The sequence below is a fragment of the Seriola dumerili genome, unplaced genomic scaffold, assembly GCF_002260705.1.
Source record: "Seriola dumerili isolate Sdu_G_001 unplaced genomic scaffold, Sdu_1.0 BDQW01000189.1, whole genome shotgun sequence".
NCBI lineage: Eukaryota > Metazoa > Chordata > Actinopteri > Carangiformes > Carangidae > Seriola > Seriola dumerili.
The window spans coordinates 1,309,867-1,327,457 of NW_019174444.1; the positions used below are offsets into that span (position 1 = coordinate 1,309,867).

The following is a 17,591-nucleotide window of genomic DNA, read 5'->3' on the forward strand; positions in this document are numbered from 1 at the left end:
ATCTGCTGCACGGATCCAGCTGTCTGGCAGCTTGATATATAGAGAAGAGAGGGAGATGCAGAGAGGGCGCATTTATTCAGTTGAATTGACAGACAGGGTGGGGGGGGTGGGGGTGGGGGCATACAGAGATAGTGACAGATGTCCAACTTAAGAACTACTTCATATCTTTACAGCAGGATATACAGTCTTTGCATTTGAGTGACAAATCTCCCAGAAGTCTTGTCAGCCGCTATAATTGGAGATCCATCGGAGAGTTGGCTCAGGGCAAGATACAGGACAACCATCCTGACAAAAAGTGAGTGAAAAGATAAAGTGTGTGGGTAGTTGGAAGTGACAATCCATTTAACAAAGGTGTAAATAACAGTGAATAGTCTGACAGGACACATCTACTGTATAAGGGATTAACAATATATAAGGACTCTCTTTCTGATCAGCCCAGTTCAACCAACTAAAACTCCTTGGTTATTGTAAAAAGGAATATCGCGGTTGTGGTTACATTGACATTTACTTATTTGGCAGACACTTTTATCCAGAGCGACTTACAGGTGAGGGACATCACTAAAGCTTCAGTGCAGTAGGAAACCTTGGTGTAAGTAGTAAGTACTACATCTGTTCAATAAGTGCCACATGTATTTAATAAGTGCAAGAAGAGTACACGGTTAAAGTTAGGAAATGTAGAATCCAGTGTTGACAGTCTGTACACGAGGGGGTATGAACAAGCAGCCCCCTCCGACAACAGAGGTGCTAAAAACTGCAGTTCCTCCAATAGCCACTTGAGGCTGGCTCCTGACATGTCTTCGTGCTGGCGACAGTCAGAGCCGGAGGCTTAATGTTTTCGGGTGGCCCACCCGTCCAATTCTCGTTGACACGTTATCTCAGTAACATCTTGACAGAACTTCTTTAGATTTGGCACAAACATTCACTAGAACTCAAGGATGAACTGATTAGATTTTCGTCAAAAGTCACGGTGACCTCAAAAACATGGTTTTGGCCTTGTGAATATAATATCTTGATAACTCTTCAAGGGAATCCCTTCATTCACTTGGACTCAAAGATCAGCTGATTGATTGATTTTGGTGGTCAAAGGTCAAGGTCAGTTTGACTGCACAAAACACTTTTTGGCCATAACCCAAGACTTCACACAGCAACTATGACAAAATGTCACACAATTGGTTCATATTTTGTATGATGCTGGATAAACAGGGATGTAACCTGAAACTAGTCTGAGTGGCGGAGGCAGACAACCAAAAGGCAGTATTTCAGGTTTTATTACAGTTTGGCTATAGTTATGATTTACAGTTTAACTGCTCTAATACATTGCTCTTCAGTTTCCCCCAAAAGTCCATAAAACAATTGCAGCTTACAAAAAGCTGCTGGCAGAGTTTAACTGGAGCAAAGAACATCTCTGCTCTTCCTCACTTCCTGCACTGGCTTCAGGGTATTTAAATATACATACATTCTCATACTAGCTTTTGCCTTTATACTTGATATGCTCTAAAGATATGTCCCTGACCTCTGCAGTGCCCTCACATGGAAGGACTCTCTGCTGCTTACTGTACTGAAGATTAAAGACCAGACGGTGAAGCTGCCGGCTGCAGTTTTGGATCCAAAGTGCCTGCTAAAAATTCACCTTTTACCTAGAGGCTGATATTACCACTACACACCAACCCTGCACACTTGTGTTCAGGTTTAATATATTAAAAATAGGGGGTTGTTGAATGGGGACGCCATCATCTTGTGCCAGAACCAGAAAAACGGCCGCAAAAATGTTGACATTTGGATGAAATGGTTGCACTTAAACAGTTTGGGGTAAAATGGTGTATTTCTTTTCTTCAAGGCCACTGAAAAGTCAAAGTTTGGGCTTAGAAAGAAAGTAAGGTACACACAAACTTAGAGGATAAAAAAGTCTATGCACATTTTTGATTGTGTGTTTTCCAGTCAGTCAGTGTATGAGTTATGGGAGCCTGAGCCTTTGGTGTGTTCACTGTGTTCAATAACACCGGCTTCTGCTCTCGTCTTCTGTATGAGAAATGTCTTCAAAGAAAAACACATGTGTTTACTGTCAAGCTGAGGACCCGTATGGGGTGAGAAGACATGAATAAAGGGTCCATAGAGGAGGAAGAGGATGAAGAGGAAAGAGAAGACAGCACAGCGTAGAGAGACTGAACAGTGGGTCTGAGGAGGAAAAGAGCAAAGGATAGAAGGTTGTTGTGGAAACAGTATATTCCCATCTCTGAACAATCTTATCATATAACAAGTGCAAATGCAGTTGCTCCCCATAAAGTTCTTAAACACACAAGACAATGCACCTGACAGTATTTTTTATATGGCTGTTAGTTTGATGTCTTGTCTGCTCCAAAGCAATTTTCTCTTCAACTGACAACAGTTTATCTTATTTTTCCTCAATGCCGTCAGATCCATTTGTCTTATCCACTGCAGGATATTAATACTTATGGCCAGAAAATTTGAAAAGAGGAGAAGACAGGTGTCAGAGGGACAAATGAGGAAAGAGCTAAAGGTGGTTTAGGCAGAATTTTTCAATTTACCATCATGGTGTCTGTCTCTACAGAGTGAAAGCCTGTCAACATATCAAGACGTAAAACTAGAATGGAGCCAAACAATCGTCCACTTGTCTGTGAGATCCAGATTACTATCCTCCTCAGACCCACTGTCCAGTCTCTCTACTATGCTGTGCTGTCTTCTCTTTCCGCTTCATCCTCTTCCTCCTCTATGGACCCTTTATTCATGTCTTCTCACCCCATACGGGTCCTCAGCTTGACAGTAAACACATGTGTTTTCCTTTGAAGACATTTCTAGAGGCACTCATACAGGGGACGAGAGTAGAAACTGGTGTTATTGAACACAGTGAACACAGCAAAGGCTGAGGCTCCCCTTACGCATACATTGACTGTCTGGAAAACACACAATCAAACACAATGCTGTGCATGGACTTTTTTTTCTCCATATCCGGAGATCCAGATTAATATGGATCTGCACCAAACTGTACAAAGTCATAGATCTCAACACCATTAATATGTCTGATTTTTTACATCAGGATCCAAACATTATTTCCTGAGATACTGATGAAAATACCCTCTCTCAGAAGTGGTAAAATAATTCCTGGATCTGCCACTTTAAATGGATCGGCACCAAAATGTAATGATTCTACTCTGGCTCATGTCCTGTCCATCGACCAATTTTCAATGGATGTCACTGTGTTTTTATGTCTCTGGTATTATGTATTCGGGTTGTCCGTCCATCCCATTATCATGAATGCGATATCTCAGCAACACCTTGAAGGAACATCTTAAAATTTGGCATTTGGTGTTCAAAGGTCAACGTCCCGGTGATCTCACAAAACACTGTTTTGGCCATGACTCACAAATTCACACACTAATTATGACATAATTGATATGTGAATTTGTGAAAGTGATGACATTTCATGTCCAAATGGTCAATGGTCAACTTCACTGTGACATCATAATGTTCTGAAAAAACACCTCTGCTATTATTTAATGTTGTAACTCAGGCAGGAGAGATTGTGACCATATTTCCCGCAACTTGGAGGCATACTACTGCAGTGTGGTAATTTTAGTTTATTTATTTTTTGTCACAGTAATGTAGATCATGCTTTTAATGCAATAAAACACCCAGATGCAACTAATAAAGTATATTTTTTCATCTGATTCTGAGCCTGAGGTCACAAAACGTTCTGATTTTATGAAGACTTTGTGGGACAAGACTTTAAGACTGCTCCAGAGTTGATCATGGGGACAAGAAAGGATTTTGTCCTTTGGCAGAGTCTTGATTCTGTTCTGGCTCTCAGGCCATGATGCATCTGTTCTGCTCATTCAGCTGAGGAGGAGTGGTGTTTGGAGGCTAGGCCTTGGTGCTTTAAAATGAAATCTTTTCTGCCTCTGCGCCTCTCTACTGTCTGACAAGACAGACAAGGGAGGGCAGATGGCAAGATAGAAGTCACCTAAGTTGTTTTCACTCGACCTGCCTTTTCAGAGCGGGGCGGGAAGAGGAAAGAGGGGAGATAAGCAGACACATCCAAGTCGATGCACCCCAGGTTATAAAACAAAAATCCATAGAAACTACATTGTGGACAGTAAACACAGACAACAGTTAGTTCACATGACACTGAATTAGCAGCTGAATATGAGCCCTACATTTATGAACTGTCTATTGTGTCTCATTGATACAAAATGCACTAATTTCTGCAGCACATCTGGGTCCAGTCTAAATCTGACACCAGAGGAAAAAAGCTCAAGACTGTAGTATTTTCTGGGAAAATCCCCAGGTACATGAGAAGTGATAGGTTTTACCTTTTACCTTTGTTTAGAATAAGAATAAGAACTGAGTTGCAGGATAAATAAGGAAAAGAAACTCAATCCAAGCAATAATAATGTAGTAATATAATATTTTTAATAACTTAATTTATATAGAACCTTTCTTAACGAAGTTACAAAGTGTTTTACAGGAAAAATTAAAACCAGACAAAAGAAAAGTCCAAAGTACCTGAGCATAAGAAAAAGAGAACAACATGAATAAAAAAAAAAACATCTCAAATCAAAAAAAAGATCTGACAGGAAGTGTGAAGAGAGAAGAGAATGTCTGAAAGGAGAGAGGTAACAAGGCTGCTAGGATCTGTGAGCTTTAGAGGTAAATATATAACTGGGTGTCATCAGCATAGAAATGAAGAAGACATAACATGGAATCAAATGTTTGACTGCAAAACGCTGGACAGTAATGAGTGTTCTGAAACAAATGGCAACATAAAAGTGTAAAAGATTGTGTTCTGAGAATTACAATTGTGTTTCTTTATGTGTCCGTCTGTCCCCTGCCCACCTAGAGTCAGGCCATGCGTATCGTCCGAACAGTTGGCCAGGCCTTCGAGGTTTGTCATAAGCTGAGTCTGCAGCACACGCAGCAGAACGCGGACGGACAGGAGGACTGCCACAGTGAGAAGAACGGCAACGACTCCTCCATCACAGGTACACATACACACACACAGCAACATGCACCTGCCACACAGTTTGTTGACTTATTTGTTTTTCAGTAGATGTAGTGATCTGTGCTTACTGCTGGTTCACTTCTAAATTATACAGTAACTTAGAATCAGAAGGTGATATTAGACAAGAGGAATACAGAGTGCAGGCTGAATGTCTGTTGTGGAGTGCTGCATTTTAATAAAAGTTGTTGAAAGGAAAAAAGTATGTTTCAATCTTGAAGTCAGCGACTATTAGAAAGACGTTTCTCTTGAAGGAGAGGGTTTTTTTCTTAGTTTGTCATCACACTTTCATCAGTAGCTGTTCTTGTATTCTTCGATTATCATTGAACATCAATTTGTACGTTGGACTCAGACGTTCAAGGTATAATTCTGTCAGAAAGGCTAGAAACACACGACACACAGCAGGTGATTTATCAGAGGTAAACACAACAGAACATGCATGGGTTTTTTTTGCATAAGCAGAGCAACAGAGAAAATGCAGAGGCAGTCAGACATGTGGGTGGATTTGATATAACAGTTGAGAGTTCAGTGTGCCAGAGAGATGAGTGTTGCTGATGGAGGAGACAGGGAGTCTGTTCAGAAAATTTTTTGAATGTTTTCTTAAAATTGAGAACAAAACATATACTGTCTAGAGTTGCAATGTTATTTTATAGCTGGCTATTGGCTGTGGGTTCAAATCAGTGTATTTTTTGAAGTAGCTCCCTGACCAAATGTTAAACTCATTGCTGACACCTTTTTCTTCACATTAACTTACGTCAACATATGTTAAAGGTCCCATATTTTACACTTTTCCTGGTGTTTTAGTTGAAGTTTTGATCCATAAAAAGATATATTTCTGATTTTAAGAAACAAAAGCCATCTCAATGTAGTTTTAAATCTCCTCTCAGGCTTCTCTCTGCAGTTCTAGTAACAACAGGTCGGTGAGCCAATCAGAAGAGAGGAGACTTTGAGCCTCTCTTCTGATTGGCTGACTGTTTTCTGAGTGATCAAATAAAAATATAGCAGATTTCAGGTAAACACTCAGAGAAACCAAATCCTGCAAGGTTGGATGGTGGGTCCAGGTGGGTGGGGCTTGGGGCATGGCTGAGAGCGGTGACTGCTTTGTTGTGACATCACAAAGTTCCAGAAGTCCTGACGGCTGGTTTAAAGGCTCAGTTTCTGAATACAGGCTGTGTGCATTTCTCTGTGGACTGAGGCTTTGATACTTTCACAGTATTAATATAGAAGCTAGACCTGCTTTATAATCAAACAACACATGGACATCTGCCTTTAGACAATATTAAAATTAAACTTGTTGTCTTTTTACTTGTTATTTACTTTTTATCCTGAAGCTACTGTACCAAATGATGTGATTAATCAGTCATTGTCATTTGCTGAGCTAAATGGGACAGATCCCGATGCATTCTGTTTCACAATCAGTTTAGTTGCCCAGATGACAGCATTAACAGTTGTCACTGAATGTGTGGCCTCTCTCCCTGAAGGTCCATGTTTAATAAACACAGTAGTTTAGATGGCCCGACAGAAAACCACTGATTTACAGCCTGTTTCTCAGCAGTTGTTTAGTTAACTCATGTTATCGTTACTGACAGAACTGATGATGCTATGACAATACAACCTGAGTTGAAAGAAGCTGCAGTGTCTCTTTAAATCATTTGAAGGGGTATTGTAGGGAAGTGGGTCAGGAAGGAAGTTCCTGGGAGCAGCCGCCAGGATCCATCCACCCCCGTGTGAACAAGGTTTCAGCTCAGCAGAGGTGCAGAGCTCATCCGTCATCCCTTTAGAGAGACGAGATAAACAAACCCAGGCGGATTTTTATTTTTAGGTCATCAAATAGAACTAAAAAAAAGTGTAAAAACTGTATCATAAAGGAAACAGTGGAGATGGTGGAAATTGAATGTATAGTCCAAAAATAATGCAAAATCCGAAGCCTTGTCAACACATTCTCCACCACGCACAAACACCTACACAATTGTCATAGTCACATGTCATCAGATAGCACAAACAGATTGTGCTGTACATGCACACACACACACACACACACACACACACACACACACACACACACACAAAAACAAACACAAACACACATACAAACACACATACGCATAAACACACACAGACGTGCTAATTCCTGCCTGCATTGTGCCCAAGTTGGCAAGCAGGAGAGTGCAATGCTTGGGTTGAATGTCACGGATGAGTCAACCCAAAGAAAGACTGCACAACAACACTGGTGGGATGAGCTACTTTTATCCGCTGCCTCATGCCTGGACAGGATGGGTTTCACTGCGGCACGGGGGGACACGTGCCTCCGAGGGGGGTCTGAGATGACAGACATGGAGATTCAGCAGTTGGAAGAGTCCACAAGCTCGGCTCTTTCACTCCACCGTTCCAGTCATTACAGCAGCCAGCAGTGGTCAGCCTCCCACCCTGATGTGAGAGCGTCAGGCTGGGGTACGTTATCTCCACGCCCCCCTCCAGCCCTCCAGAGACGAGCTGGCTTTCACATGCTGATGAGCCCAGAGATCACCCACGCGCTATAACTGTACATCCACACACAGTGAAACGACCGCACATGCATACAAATGCAATCCTGTACACACACACACACATAAACACACTTGCACACTTGCTGTCATGGTGTGTTAGGCAACACAAGAGCTGCCATGCACAACCAATGAGCTTATCTGGAGAACTAATTATCATGGCAATGAAAGGAGAAGGGATAGGAGAGTGGGAGATAGTGGATTAGAAGAACGGAAATCTGGATAGCAGGGATAGCGCAGGGGAGGGGGAGGAAGAGATGGATATTAGAGGAAAAAGGAACAGAGGAGCAAGAAAAGATGAAATGTAGAAGTGGATTACAGAGATGAGAGGATGGAGAACGAGGCCGAGCAGCAGGGAGTCAGAAGAAAAGAGGAGAGGGAAAAAAGTGTGGGGCAAGAGATGTTTTGTTCTCAAGAAAAAAAAAAGTTTTTCTGCAGTATTTCAGAATAATTGCACAAAGTTCTGCAACATAAAATAAACAATCTGATTTTATTGGCAAACAAACAAGCATGTATAGAAGCTTACATCACTGGAACTAATGATGCCCACTCAGTGGACAAACTATCATTACAGTTCACATTAGCATAAGACATAACCACGCCGCAGGCACTTCCATTCAGCAGTTCAGTGAACGCTAAGTACTGAACACTGAATTAAAGCCTGCAGGATACATGATGAAGGTTCTTAATGGCGTGTCAGCAATATTCACTAATGTTAATGTCGTCTGTGGAATAAATCTACAGAACAAAAAAACGTTTACCTGAACAAGCTATTTAGGCTTTTTTAGACTTGTTTCCAATCCAGCTTCACTTCTTTAAGTAGTTTTAGTGGTGAGTAACTTAAATAAATAAGGCAAATCATTCAATTAAGTATGATGTTATTATAGCGTCTTTATCTCCAGGGAGCAAAGTAGTTTGTACTGGATATACTCGAAAGGACATGTCAAGAAAAACAAACCACACTGTTTGCAATGTGCCATTCATTAGCAGATAAGATGAATTATTTTATACTGCATATTCAAGATATACTAACATTATGATCCTATATTAGATTAGATTAGATTTTAAAAAAAAGTCTTTATTGTTCCTGAGGGGCAATTTGGTTTGCAAGAGTAGTCAACACAACCAATACACATCATAAATAATGCAACAAAATAGATAGATACATAAAACCACCTCACATACAGTAGATTTTATTATAATAAGTTACAGTAAGATATGAAGCACCAACAATCCATCAGTATTTGTTGATTGCAATGACAACTAGGCCAATAACTTAGTTGACGGGACAAATGACCTCTAACACAAACAGGATAGTAATGTTACTCAGTTCGCCTAACCCCACAAGTTAAAATAAAAACAATATACTAGTGGTCTAGGATGCATGAACCATATAATTGGAATGTCTCCAATTAGATTTTTTTGTACCTCTGTTGCATGTTATCCCCCTCTCTCTCCCTCTCTCTCCATATTTTTCCTGTCTATCTGGGCCACTAACCTTCACAGTAAGGCAAAATACCAAAATAAAAACTTGAAAAAGATCTACTAATGGAGGGCCAAGCACAGTTGATGACCCTGAGACAAAAGCAACAACATAGACGATAGACACAAGCCCCTAACCTATCAAGAACCTATGTGAGAAATACCACATTTCATTGACAATGGCTCAAGAGTTTATGTGTGATTGAAATGTCATTTAAAAACATGAAATATTCATTCATTAGCCATACCACTTGGGTCACGGGCAGGGTAGCCAATCCTAGCTGACGAGGACGGAGTACACCCTGGACAGTTTGCTATCACAGGGCTGATATACAGAGACAAACAACCATTCACACTCACATTCACACCTACAGGCAATTTAGAGCCACCAATTAACCTAACCCTACATGTCTGTGGACTGTGGGAGGAAGCCAAAGTACCATGCATGCAAACTCCACACAGAAAGGCCTTCTTGCTGTCAGTGTCAGTGCTCACCACTGTTGGGTATATTTTGCATTAAACTCAAGAAATGTTTCAGTTCCGCATTTCACACAAAGTAATTGAATCTGCTCATATGTTGTACTTTTTTTCTATTCCATGTCTCACACAATTCACATTCATTTGGTATCCTCGCAGCTTCCTTGCTGTTCTATTTGAGTCTTTTTATTTAGTTCATACAGAGCTCAAAGTGCAAAGCTCATATCTGCACCTTTCTCTATTTGAATGTTGTAATGTAGTAAAATGAATAACTGTCTCTTCACAAAGAGACAGTTATTCTGTCTTCTGTCAGTTAAATTGAATTAAAAATCTAAGTCAGAGCAAGTGAAGTGGGAGAGGGCAGGAAGACATGTCAGCAGCACAAAGCAGGAGGAAGGGCAGCACAGCACTGATCTGGATAGGAAGTAGGAGGAAGAGGAGCGGTGATGGAGAGACAAGTCAGCTTGGTGCTGGCAGCAGGTTATCAAGGATGAGGATTTTGAGGAGGGAGAAGAGGCCACAGTGTGCTTGTGCCAGATTGTTGGATATAAGGTTTAAGTGTAGGGGCAGGACAGCGCTAATAGCTGCGTGCACTGGAGGAAGAAGTCAAGTTTATATGGGAAAAAGAGGCAGACAAGAGATGGTGGAGGTGTGATGGACAGCGGAGGTATGATGTAGAAGGAGAAGGAGCAGCAATGATGATGAAAGAAGGAAAGGACAGGAAGCGTGAAGGAAACGGCTAGATATGGGCACCAAAATACATATTGAATAACTGAGCAAATTTAAAAGTGTGTGTGAGTTATTTGAATTGAAGTTTGATGAAAAAAAAAAGAAAATGTGTGGGAAGGCAAATCAAGCACAGTTAAACATTTAGTGTAATTGTCCATTTCCATTAAAGTCAGATTTCATTTGGGTGAAAGGAAGATAAAAGATCAGGGCCCGTATCCACAAAGCATTTTATCTTACCACTAAGAGTACCCCTAAGTCACACTGAAAGTGTTTAACTAAAAGTTGCTGCTGCTCACAAAGCTGCTGAGACCATCTTTTACTAAGGAAAAGTGAAAACTCCTAAGCTAAGAGTATGACTCCTTTGCTATGGCTGACGTCAATTTTCATGGACGAGCTCGCTTGCAGGAAGCACAGCCAATGGTTGATGAAAGATTGTCTGTGCCACTGAAAATGCATCTACAACATCCCACAGTAATAATTAAAAAAAAAAAAAAAAACACTGAGAAATAAACAAATACAAATGAAAAATTAACATATTCTGTGCTGTTTACAAAAGTAGTGCATTCTCCAAAATGCATCTGTATGATCAGGTTTGTGTCAACTCGGGAGAATTTAATTTTACAATAAAAACTTACAATAAAAAGCTCATCTGTCATAGACGACCTAACTAAACCTCACTGGCAGCTTAATAGCTACAGCCTGTTGTACCTGTACCTGTTGAAATGTAGCTGTGGTCCCACCTTTGGGTTGGGGTGTGAGAAGATTTCCACAGTCCCCCACCAGGTGACATCCAGCTGGAATATGATCCTTTCAAACAGCTGCCTCAGGTCACTCTCCATTAAGATCCATGACTCATGCGTAGATCCTGGACACTGTACAACAATGTCTGCAACTGTACAGACAGCATCACTACAACCTGTGTGTATGGTGTGATTTTGATTTCCTATTTACAAATACCTCCTCATCTTGTGATGGTGCAATAATTTGTACATGCTTACATCTCTGGCACCGATCACACCGGGTAGACAGACCATGAAGCTGCTTTATTTCTCTGTAGTTGTTGAAAATCCAAAGGAGATCCTATGAACTGTCCTACAATGTAGGTCAGGCTGCATTTATTGTTTGGTGAATAGATCAGCCTGTCTCTGTTGCCAAGTAGCGCAGCGTTGCCAGACACTTAATTTCCGCACTGATTGGGTTGTTTCGGTTGGTAGGAGATTTTATTGCATCCTTCAAAAACTCCACAACGATCATTATTCCCTCGTAAGTCGTCAGAAAAATAGAGTCCTAAAGTTAGTTTCCCTGAAATCAGCAAATTAGGAGCTACTTTTAGCCTTAAGATTTTTTGTGAATATGGGCCCAGATTTTCAGTAGGGACCTGGCAGCTTAAAGGAGGATATGAGAATATAACAGTAGAGTCAGAGGAGCCAGAGGAAGAGTACTGTGGTGATCAGGAAATGGAGAGTAATGTCACCTCCTGTTTAAAGCTCCACCAGCTTTTCTTTAACAACCAGGCTTACTGTCACCTTTTACCATTTTCTTTTCAATCTCAGCTTCTTATGCACTTCCCACCATCTTTTTATCTGTTTAAACAACACGTTACCTGACTCAGTAATTCTACTGTGGAGCTTGTCTTCACATGTGAGAAATAAGAAATAGTTTCACATATTTGTAATCATACTTTTTGGTTTCTTTCCCTAGAATTTCATACCAGGCAGTGCAGATAGATAAACTGAAACAGTTACAGTACGTAGCACTGTACACAACTGTTGTCTTTAAATTTCTTTTTCTTCTTAAAGAAAATGTATATGGATTAAATAAAACATAATTAGCAGTCTTAAGAGGTGTTGCCAGATGTCTCTTTGATCTAAATTGAAAGCCAGACCAGATGTTTCCTTTATGTGAAGCTAGGCTAACCCTGTCCTGACTCCAGCTCCATACTGCACGCACAGACATGAAAGTAAATAAGTAAATAAATATATTTCCCAAGATGTTAAACTGTTCTTATAATGTTTTCATATAAAATTGGCTTCACTAAACATCTGGCCACGCCCTGCTAAATGTTGGATCAGTGCCACGAAATAAACACAGCAGTACTCCTTTGAATCGTCAAGAATTTGTGAAGTCCTCATTTAAATATTTTTTAAGTTATTTTTAAGAAGCTATAAACCTGCGTTGCAGTCGTCCTCTCTCAGCGATATTCCTCCACTCCTTCCTCAGCTCAGCTGTTGATGCTGCTGCTCCAGCTGTTCTCCCTCTCTCTCATGTTTCTTGACCTTTTGTGGCTCATCCTTTACTCCTGCCACCACTACATCCTACCAGTCTCTCTGACTGGGCAGACTAGGTGTGAAATCGCCATCGTCAGTCAAATAATAACCAAAGAAGGACATAATCTGACATAATCAGATGGCCAGATAAACCTGTGCGGAAAACATCACTCCCTCAGTCAATGCAGGCAACATGTCAACAACTACCCTGTGCTGAGGTTAGATTTATTCAAGCTAATGTTCATTCAACATGCGGGTGATGGTCAGGGTTGAAACTTGCTTGTCTTTGGACAGTGGACCCAGCCACTGCACATGCACACAGTACGTTCTCATGCGCACCCTGAGTGACAGGCACATATTGGTCCACTGCTGCCGGGTCCCACTGGGATTTGTCCTGGCATGCCCGATTGCCAGTCCAAAAATGTCAAAGAGAACGGGGACGGGGGAGGGACAAGGATTTGCTTGTTTATTCCAATAGGTGCGGACACCCCAACTTTCTGATAATATGCTGCCCCCAATTTATTTGGAGTATGAATTCTCACACGAGTGCCCATAAATGTGTTGATTACTTTTGAGTAGTTTTCAGATTTGAAAGTTATTTATTTTTCCTGGAACTTCTCAGGGGTCTGTTAGAGGCAGCTTTGTGGAAATATTAGTACCTGCCATCTGTTTTGTGTAGAAATAGTTTTACCACTTAAGTGACCACAGTCCCTGTAGCGCCTGGTACACCTGGTTATTTTTAGTTGGCAGAGAGCTAATGCAATTTTGTCTCATAGGCAGTTGTTTATAACTTTGTTTAAACAAGAAAATGCAATTAAAACTGTACCAGAGTTCTGGCATCTCATAGTTCTCCACTCATACAGTTTACTTTGAATCGGGTGAGGTTGTGATACGCAGCCAACAACTTCAGGCATTGTAGTGGAGAGAAGAAGAGTTCCAGCAAATGTGACAAACAGTGTTTTGTTCTGGTGAGGCAAATCAAAAACACTTGAAATAGTAAAACGTTCCACATGGTTTGGACCGCCAAAGACAAAGACAGTGTTATAATTGTTGGAGGTTTTCAAAATCAACACCTTTCTCTAGAAATTAAGACTTTTGATTTGATTTTTTTTTAAATTTGTTTCAGTGTGTTGATTTAATACTGTTAATGTTGTTGAACTCCACTGTTGATTATATCTGCTTCATTGAAACCACAAACTGTATCCCATTTGGACCAATTTGTCCCATTAAAAATGCATTAACCACAACCGGTATGCTGTTTAAAATGCTCAAAACACAAAATGGAAACTCCCAGGAAAGAGTTGTATATTTATATTTGCAATGTCTTATAGCTCTTTCTGTGGTTATGTGTTGACTAACTTCACTGTTTATTTGCTTAAGAGTTGTACTATTAAACAGCTAAAACATTGAATCTTATTCAATTATATAGTCATATATGATACTGTGGCTGTATGATGTTTCTTACTCGAGTTTATTCATGTGTGTCCACCTCATGTGTGTGTGTGTACATGCTCATGCCCACATGTGTGTATGCAGGTGTGCGTGCTTATCCACCTGTATGTGTGTGTACTTTCCTCGGCTCAGCTCGGGAGCTAACAGGCGCAGAGAAGACTGCGACCGTCGCTGAGGAGACGGACATTGATGCAGAAGAGGTGAGCCAGGTGGCAGCGGTGGTAGCAGCGGAGGAGTTGAACGTCAACAGAGGAGTGACTGATCTGGACGCCACAGCCAAGACACCTGATCTAAACCACACAGAGAACAAGGTAAATCACACTCTGTATGTTTATGTACAGAATGTTGAGTTTTTTCCTTTTTGACCAGCAGAGATTTATGTCAAATATCCTTGTGATCTTTCTCCACCAACATTAAACTGCTGTGGACCAATGGCTGTTAACAAATAATGCAGAAAATAATACAAGCTAGAAAATACTGACAATGTGTGAATGTAGGTCAGTTCAATAAGGTTATAAGTAAAACACAACTGTCATCTGAAGTCCACGAAACATATTTTAGCGAGAGTTGGGGATTAGTTTCAAAATGCTTTGGTGAGATTTTGGATCCCAGCAGGGACAAAGAAGAATGTCGCTATGGCTTTTGCAAGCTGGCTTTCCTGAGGTAAAGGTTCATTTGCCCCAGGCTGGTATCACTGGTCCCGACGTGGATTACTTTATTAAGAAAAAGGGCAAGATTTCAAAGCATCATCTCTCCAAAGCTCCCACAGTATTTCAAGGCCTGGACAAAACTGCAAGCTCTCACAGAAAAGGGTAAATGTGTGTTGCACCTTTTCTTGTTCTTTTCCACCAGTTCCTTTCCACCAATAGGTCTCTAAGATCTGCAGGAGCTGGTCAGCTAGTGGTGCCTAGAGTTAAAACTTAAAACAGAAATGGCACTCATCCACTCTGCTGCCCACTGCTGGAACCAGCTCCCAGTGGATATCACATCTGTGCAAACTGTAACTGGCTTTAAAAAGAAGCTAAAAACTGCTCTATTCTCCACTGCCTTCATTTAGACATTTAATCTTTGTACTTAATTATATATTACATGTTTTATAATCTATGTTTTTAAACTGTTATTTCCACTATATATTTATTATCATTTCATTATCAGGTTGCAACATGCAGCAACAATACAAAAATTTAGGATCAAAAATACCAACATTACACATACTCACACATCCACATACACTCACACTCAACTTGCACTAATATCAGATAAAAAAACAAAAATATCTCCCTGACCAACATAGTCTTAAAGCTCCTTTGTCCACATTCTCATTGATGGAGCATCCACACTCTTCCAACATAGTGCAATGGCTCTTCTGGAGTGAAGAGGTCCAAAGTCTAGAAGTTTAATTTGTTTTAATGTTTGTACAAAGTCCTTTGGATATATTCCAAGAACACAGATTTTGACATTTAAAGGGACTTTAGTATCAAACATCTCTTAATCATCATATTTGGACACTCCCACAGACAGTGGAATAGAGTACCTTTCTCTTCCATCCATTTAGTACAAACACCTGGAATATTAGGGGACATAATGAGCTATAGTTACTTGTAAGAAAGAAATGATTTCAGTTACTTCCAGAAGCACCAAGAGGATCAATAGAAATACTCTCTCTCTGACATCATGTGTCAATACACAGTTTTAGTCCAAGAAAAACATTATTCATGATCTTGGATCCTTCAACCAACTAACTATGTGACCTGTTGCTAAAAGGTAGATGCTCAGCTAGGAAGGATATACTAACATTTTTCTAGAGAGGCTTTTCACTTCATTTGTGAAGAGAAGATTTACTGCAGGTGCTTTAGGGGGATTGACTGCTTTTAAAGTGGTTGAGATGCTCACCATGAACCATGACATACCTGCTTCACATCCAGCAAGGAATCTGTCTGCTCTCTCTGTCTCTGTCTTTGCTGTCAGCTCTATGATAAAGGCAGACACAGCCAAAAAAAACACACAACAAGCAAACAAAAAAAGAATATCACAAAAAATTACCTGAAGGTTAAAGGTCCCATATCTTCCACCTTCCTCCTGTGTTTTATTTGAAGTGTTGATCCATAAGAAGATATATTTGTGGTTTTAAGAACCAAACACCATCACAATGTAGTTTTACATCTCCTCTCTCAGGCTTCTCTCTGGAGCTCTAGTAACAACAGGTTGCTGACTGTTTTCTAATCGGTCAAATAAAAATATAGCAGATTTGAGGTAAACACTCAGAGAAACCAAATCCTGCAAGGTTGGATGGTGGGTTCAGGTGGGCGGGACTTTGGGCATGGCTGAGAGCGGTGACTGCTTTGTTGTTACATCAGAGTTCTAGAAGTCCTGACGGTTTGTTCTAAGGCCCAGTTTCTGAATACAGGCTGTGTGCATTTCTCTGTGGACTGAGCGTTTTGATACTTTCACAGTATTAATATAGAACTAGATTTTTTTTTTCAGTGCTGTGACATCTTTCAGAGCACAGACACTGTAGACACACCTATCACCTGTAGGGCACGGTGCTGTTAAACCAGGTAAATACTAAAACAGTGATACTAAGCGTCTGCCATTTCTACCGTTGTATAGTGTGAAACCGGTAACCGTTTCATCTATATATAGAACCTAGAGCGGGTTTATATTCAAAGAGGACATGGACATTTACCTTTATACGATATGGGGCCTTAAAATGCCATTGAATTTTTTGGCATAGTTAAGGCAAACAGATGTTTGTGTATTAATGTTAGAGTTAGAGAAGAAAGTCAAGGAAAAACCTCCACACAGATTCGATTATAAAATGTATCAAAATCTGGAGTCAGCTCAGGTTAAGGTTTGGAAACCTGGCAAGAAATCAGAAATCTGTTCATTCCCCTCCTGCCAGCCCGACCCAGGAGTGTAACACTGGAAATCCAAAGTTTACACAAGATTTTCTAGTTTAATGTCTTTCCTTTAGGCCTCAAATGAAAAATGTCTCTGACTTTGATTTGAACACACATGCCTGTATTAACCAGCAGTAAAATCAAATTAACACCAGGTGTAGAAATAGCTCTCTGTCTGCCACTATCATGTTTCTATTCCGAAGCTGTCAGCTGCATGTTGGCAGCTGAGCTCCAAGACTACTAAGCCAGTCATCCAGCTCACGTGTTTGTGTTTGTGCGGCCTCATAGTGTTAGAGATATGATACAGCTCGGTCAGTCCGTCTGCTCTCTGGCCTGTGGAAACTCACCACCAGCAGTCTATCTATAACCAGAGGTGTGTGAGCGCGGGTAGCTGTGTGGCTCAGCTGGCAGAGTGGCGTAGTAGCCGGGATTTCCAGCAGTATGCAGCGGTGTAATTGTGTTTTTGATGGAAGCAGCAGCAGGAGGAAGACACTGCATGATGAGGGCAGATGGGGGGTGGGGGGGTGGTGGTGGTTGATGTTTATTACATTACTCTTTGGCTCCAGGACTTCGGCTCTGCATCGAGTTGGCAGCAATGTTGCATTATAATCATTTTATTATGTTTTTTATTTTTTTATCACTTCCCCCTGCCGGGCTCTGCTGAGGGAGAGCACCTGGACCGGCTCCATGTGCTCCATCCTCACTGCGTTGTTAAGGGGAAAATATT

The 17,591-nt window shown here is 40.8% G+C and overlaps 1 protein-coding gene across 2 annotated transcripts in view; it reads left to right on the forward strand.

Annotated features, from left to right (window-relative positions):
* Positions 1-17,591, forward strand: part of LOC111227516 (carboxyl-terminal PDZ ligand of neuronal nitric oxide synthase protein-like) — a 191,876-nt gene that overhangs the window by 107,349 nt on the left and 66,936 nt on the right. Inside the window, exons 6-7 of one of the 2 annotated variants that reach the window (XM_022753040.1) lie at positions 4,856-4,997; positions 14,049-14,275. In XM_022753040.1, the coding sequence (XP_022608761.1) occupies positions 4,856-4,997; positions 14,049-14,275 (369 nt within the window). The remainder of the gene's footprint in view (positions 1-4,855; positions 4,998-14,048; positions 14,276-17,591) is intronic. The other variant, XM_022753042.1, reaches the window with a different exon arrangement.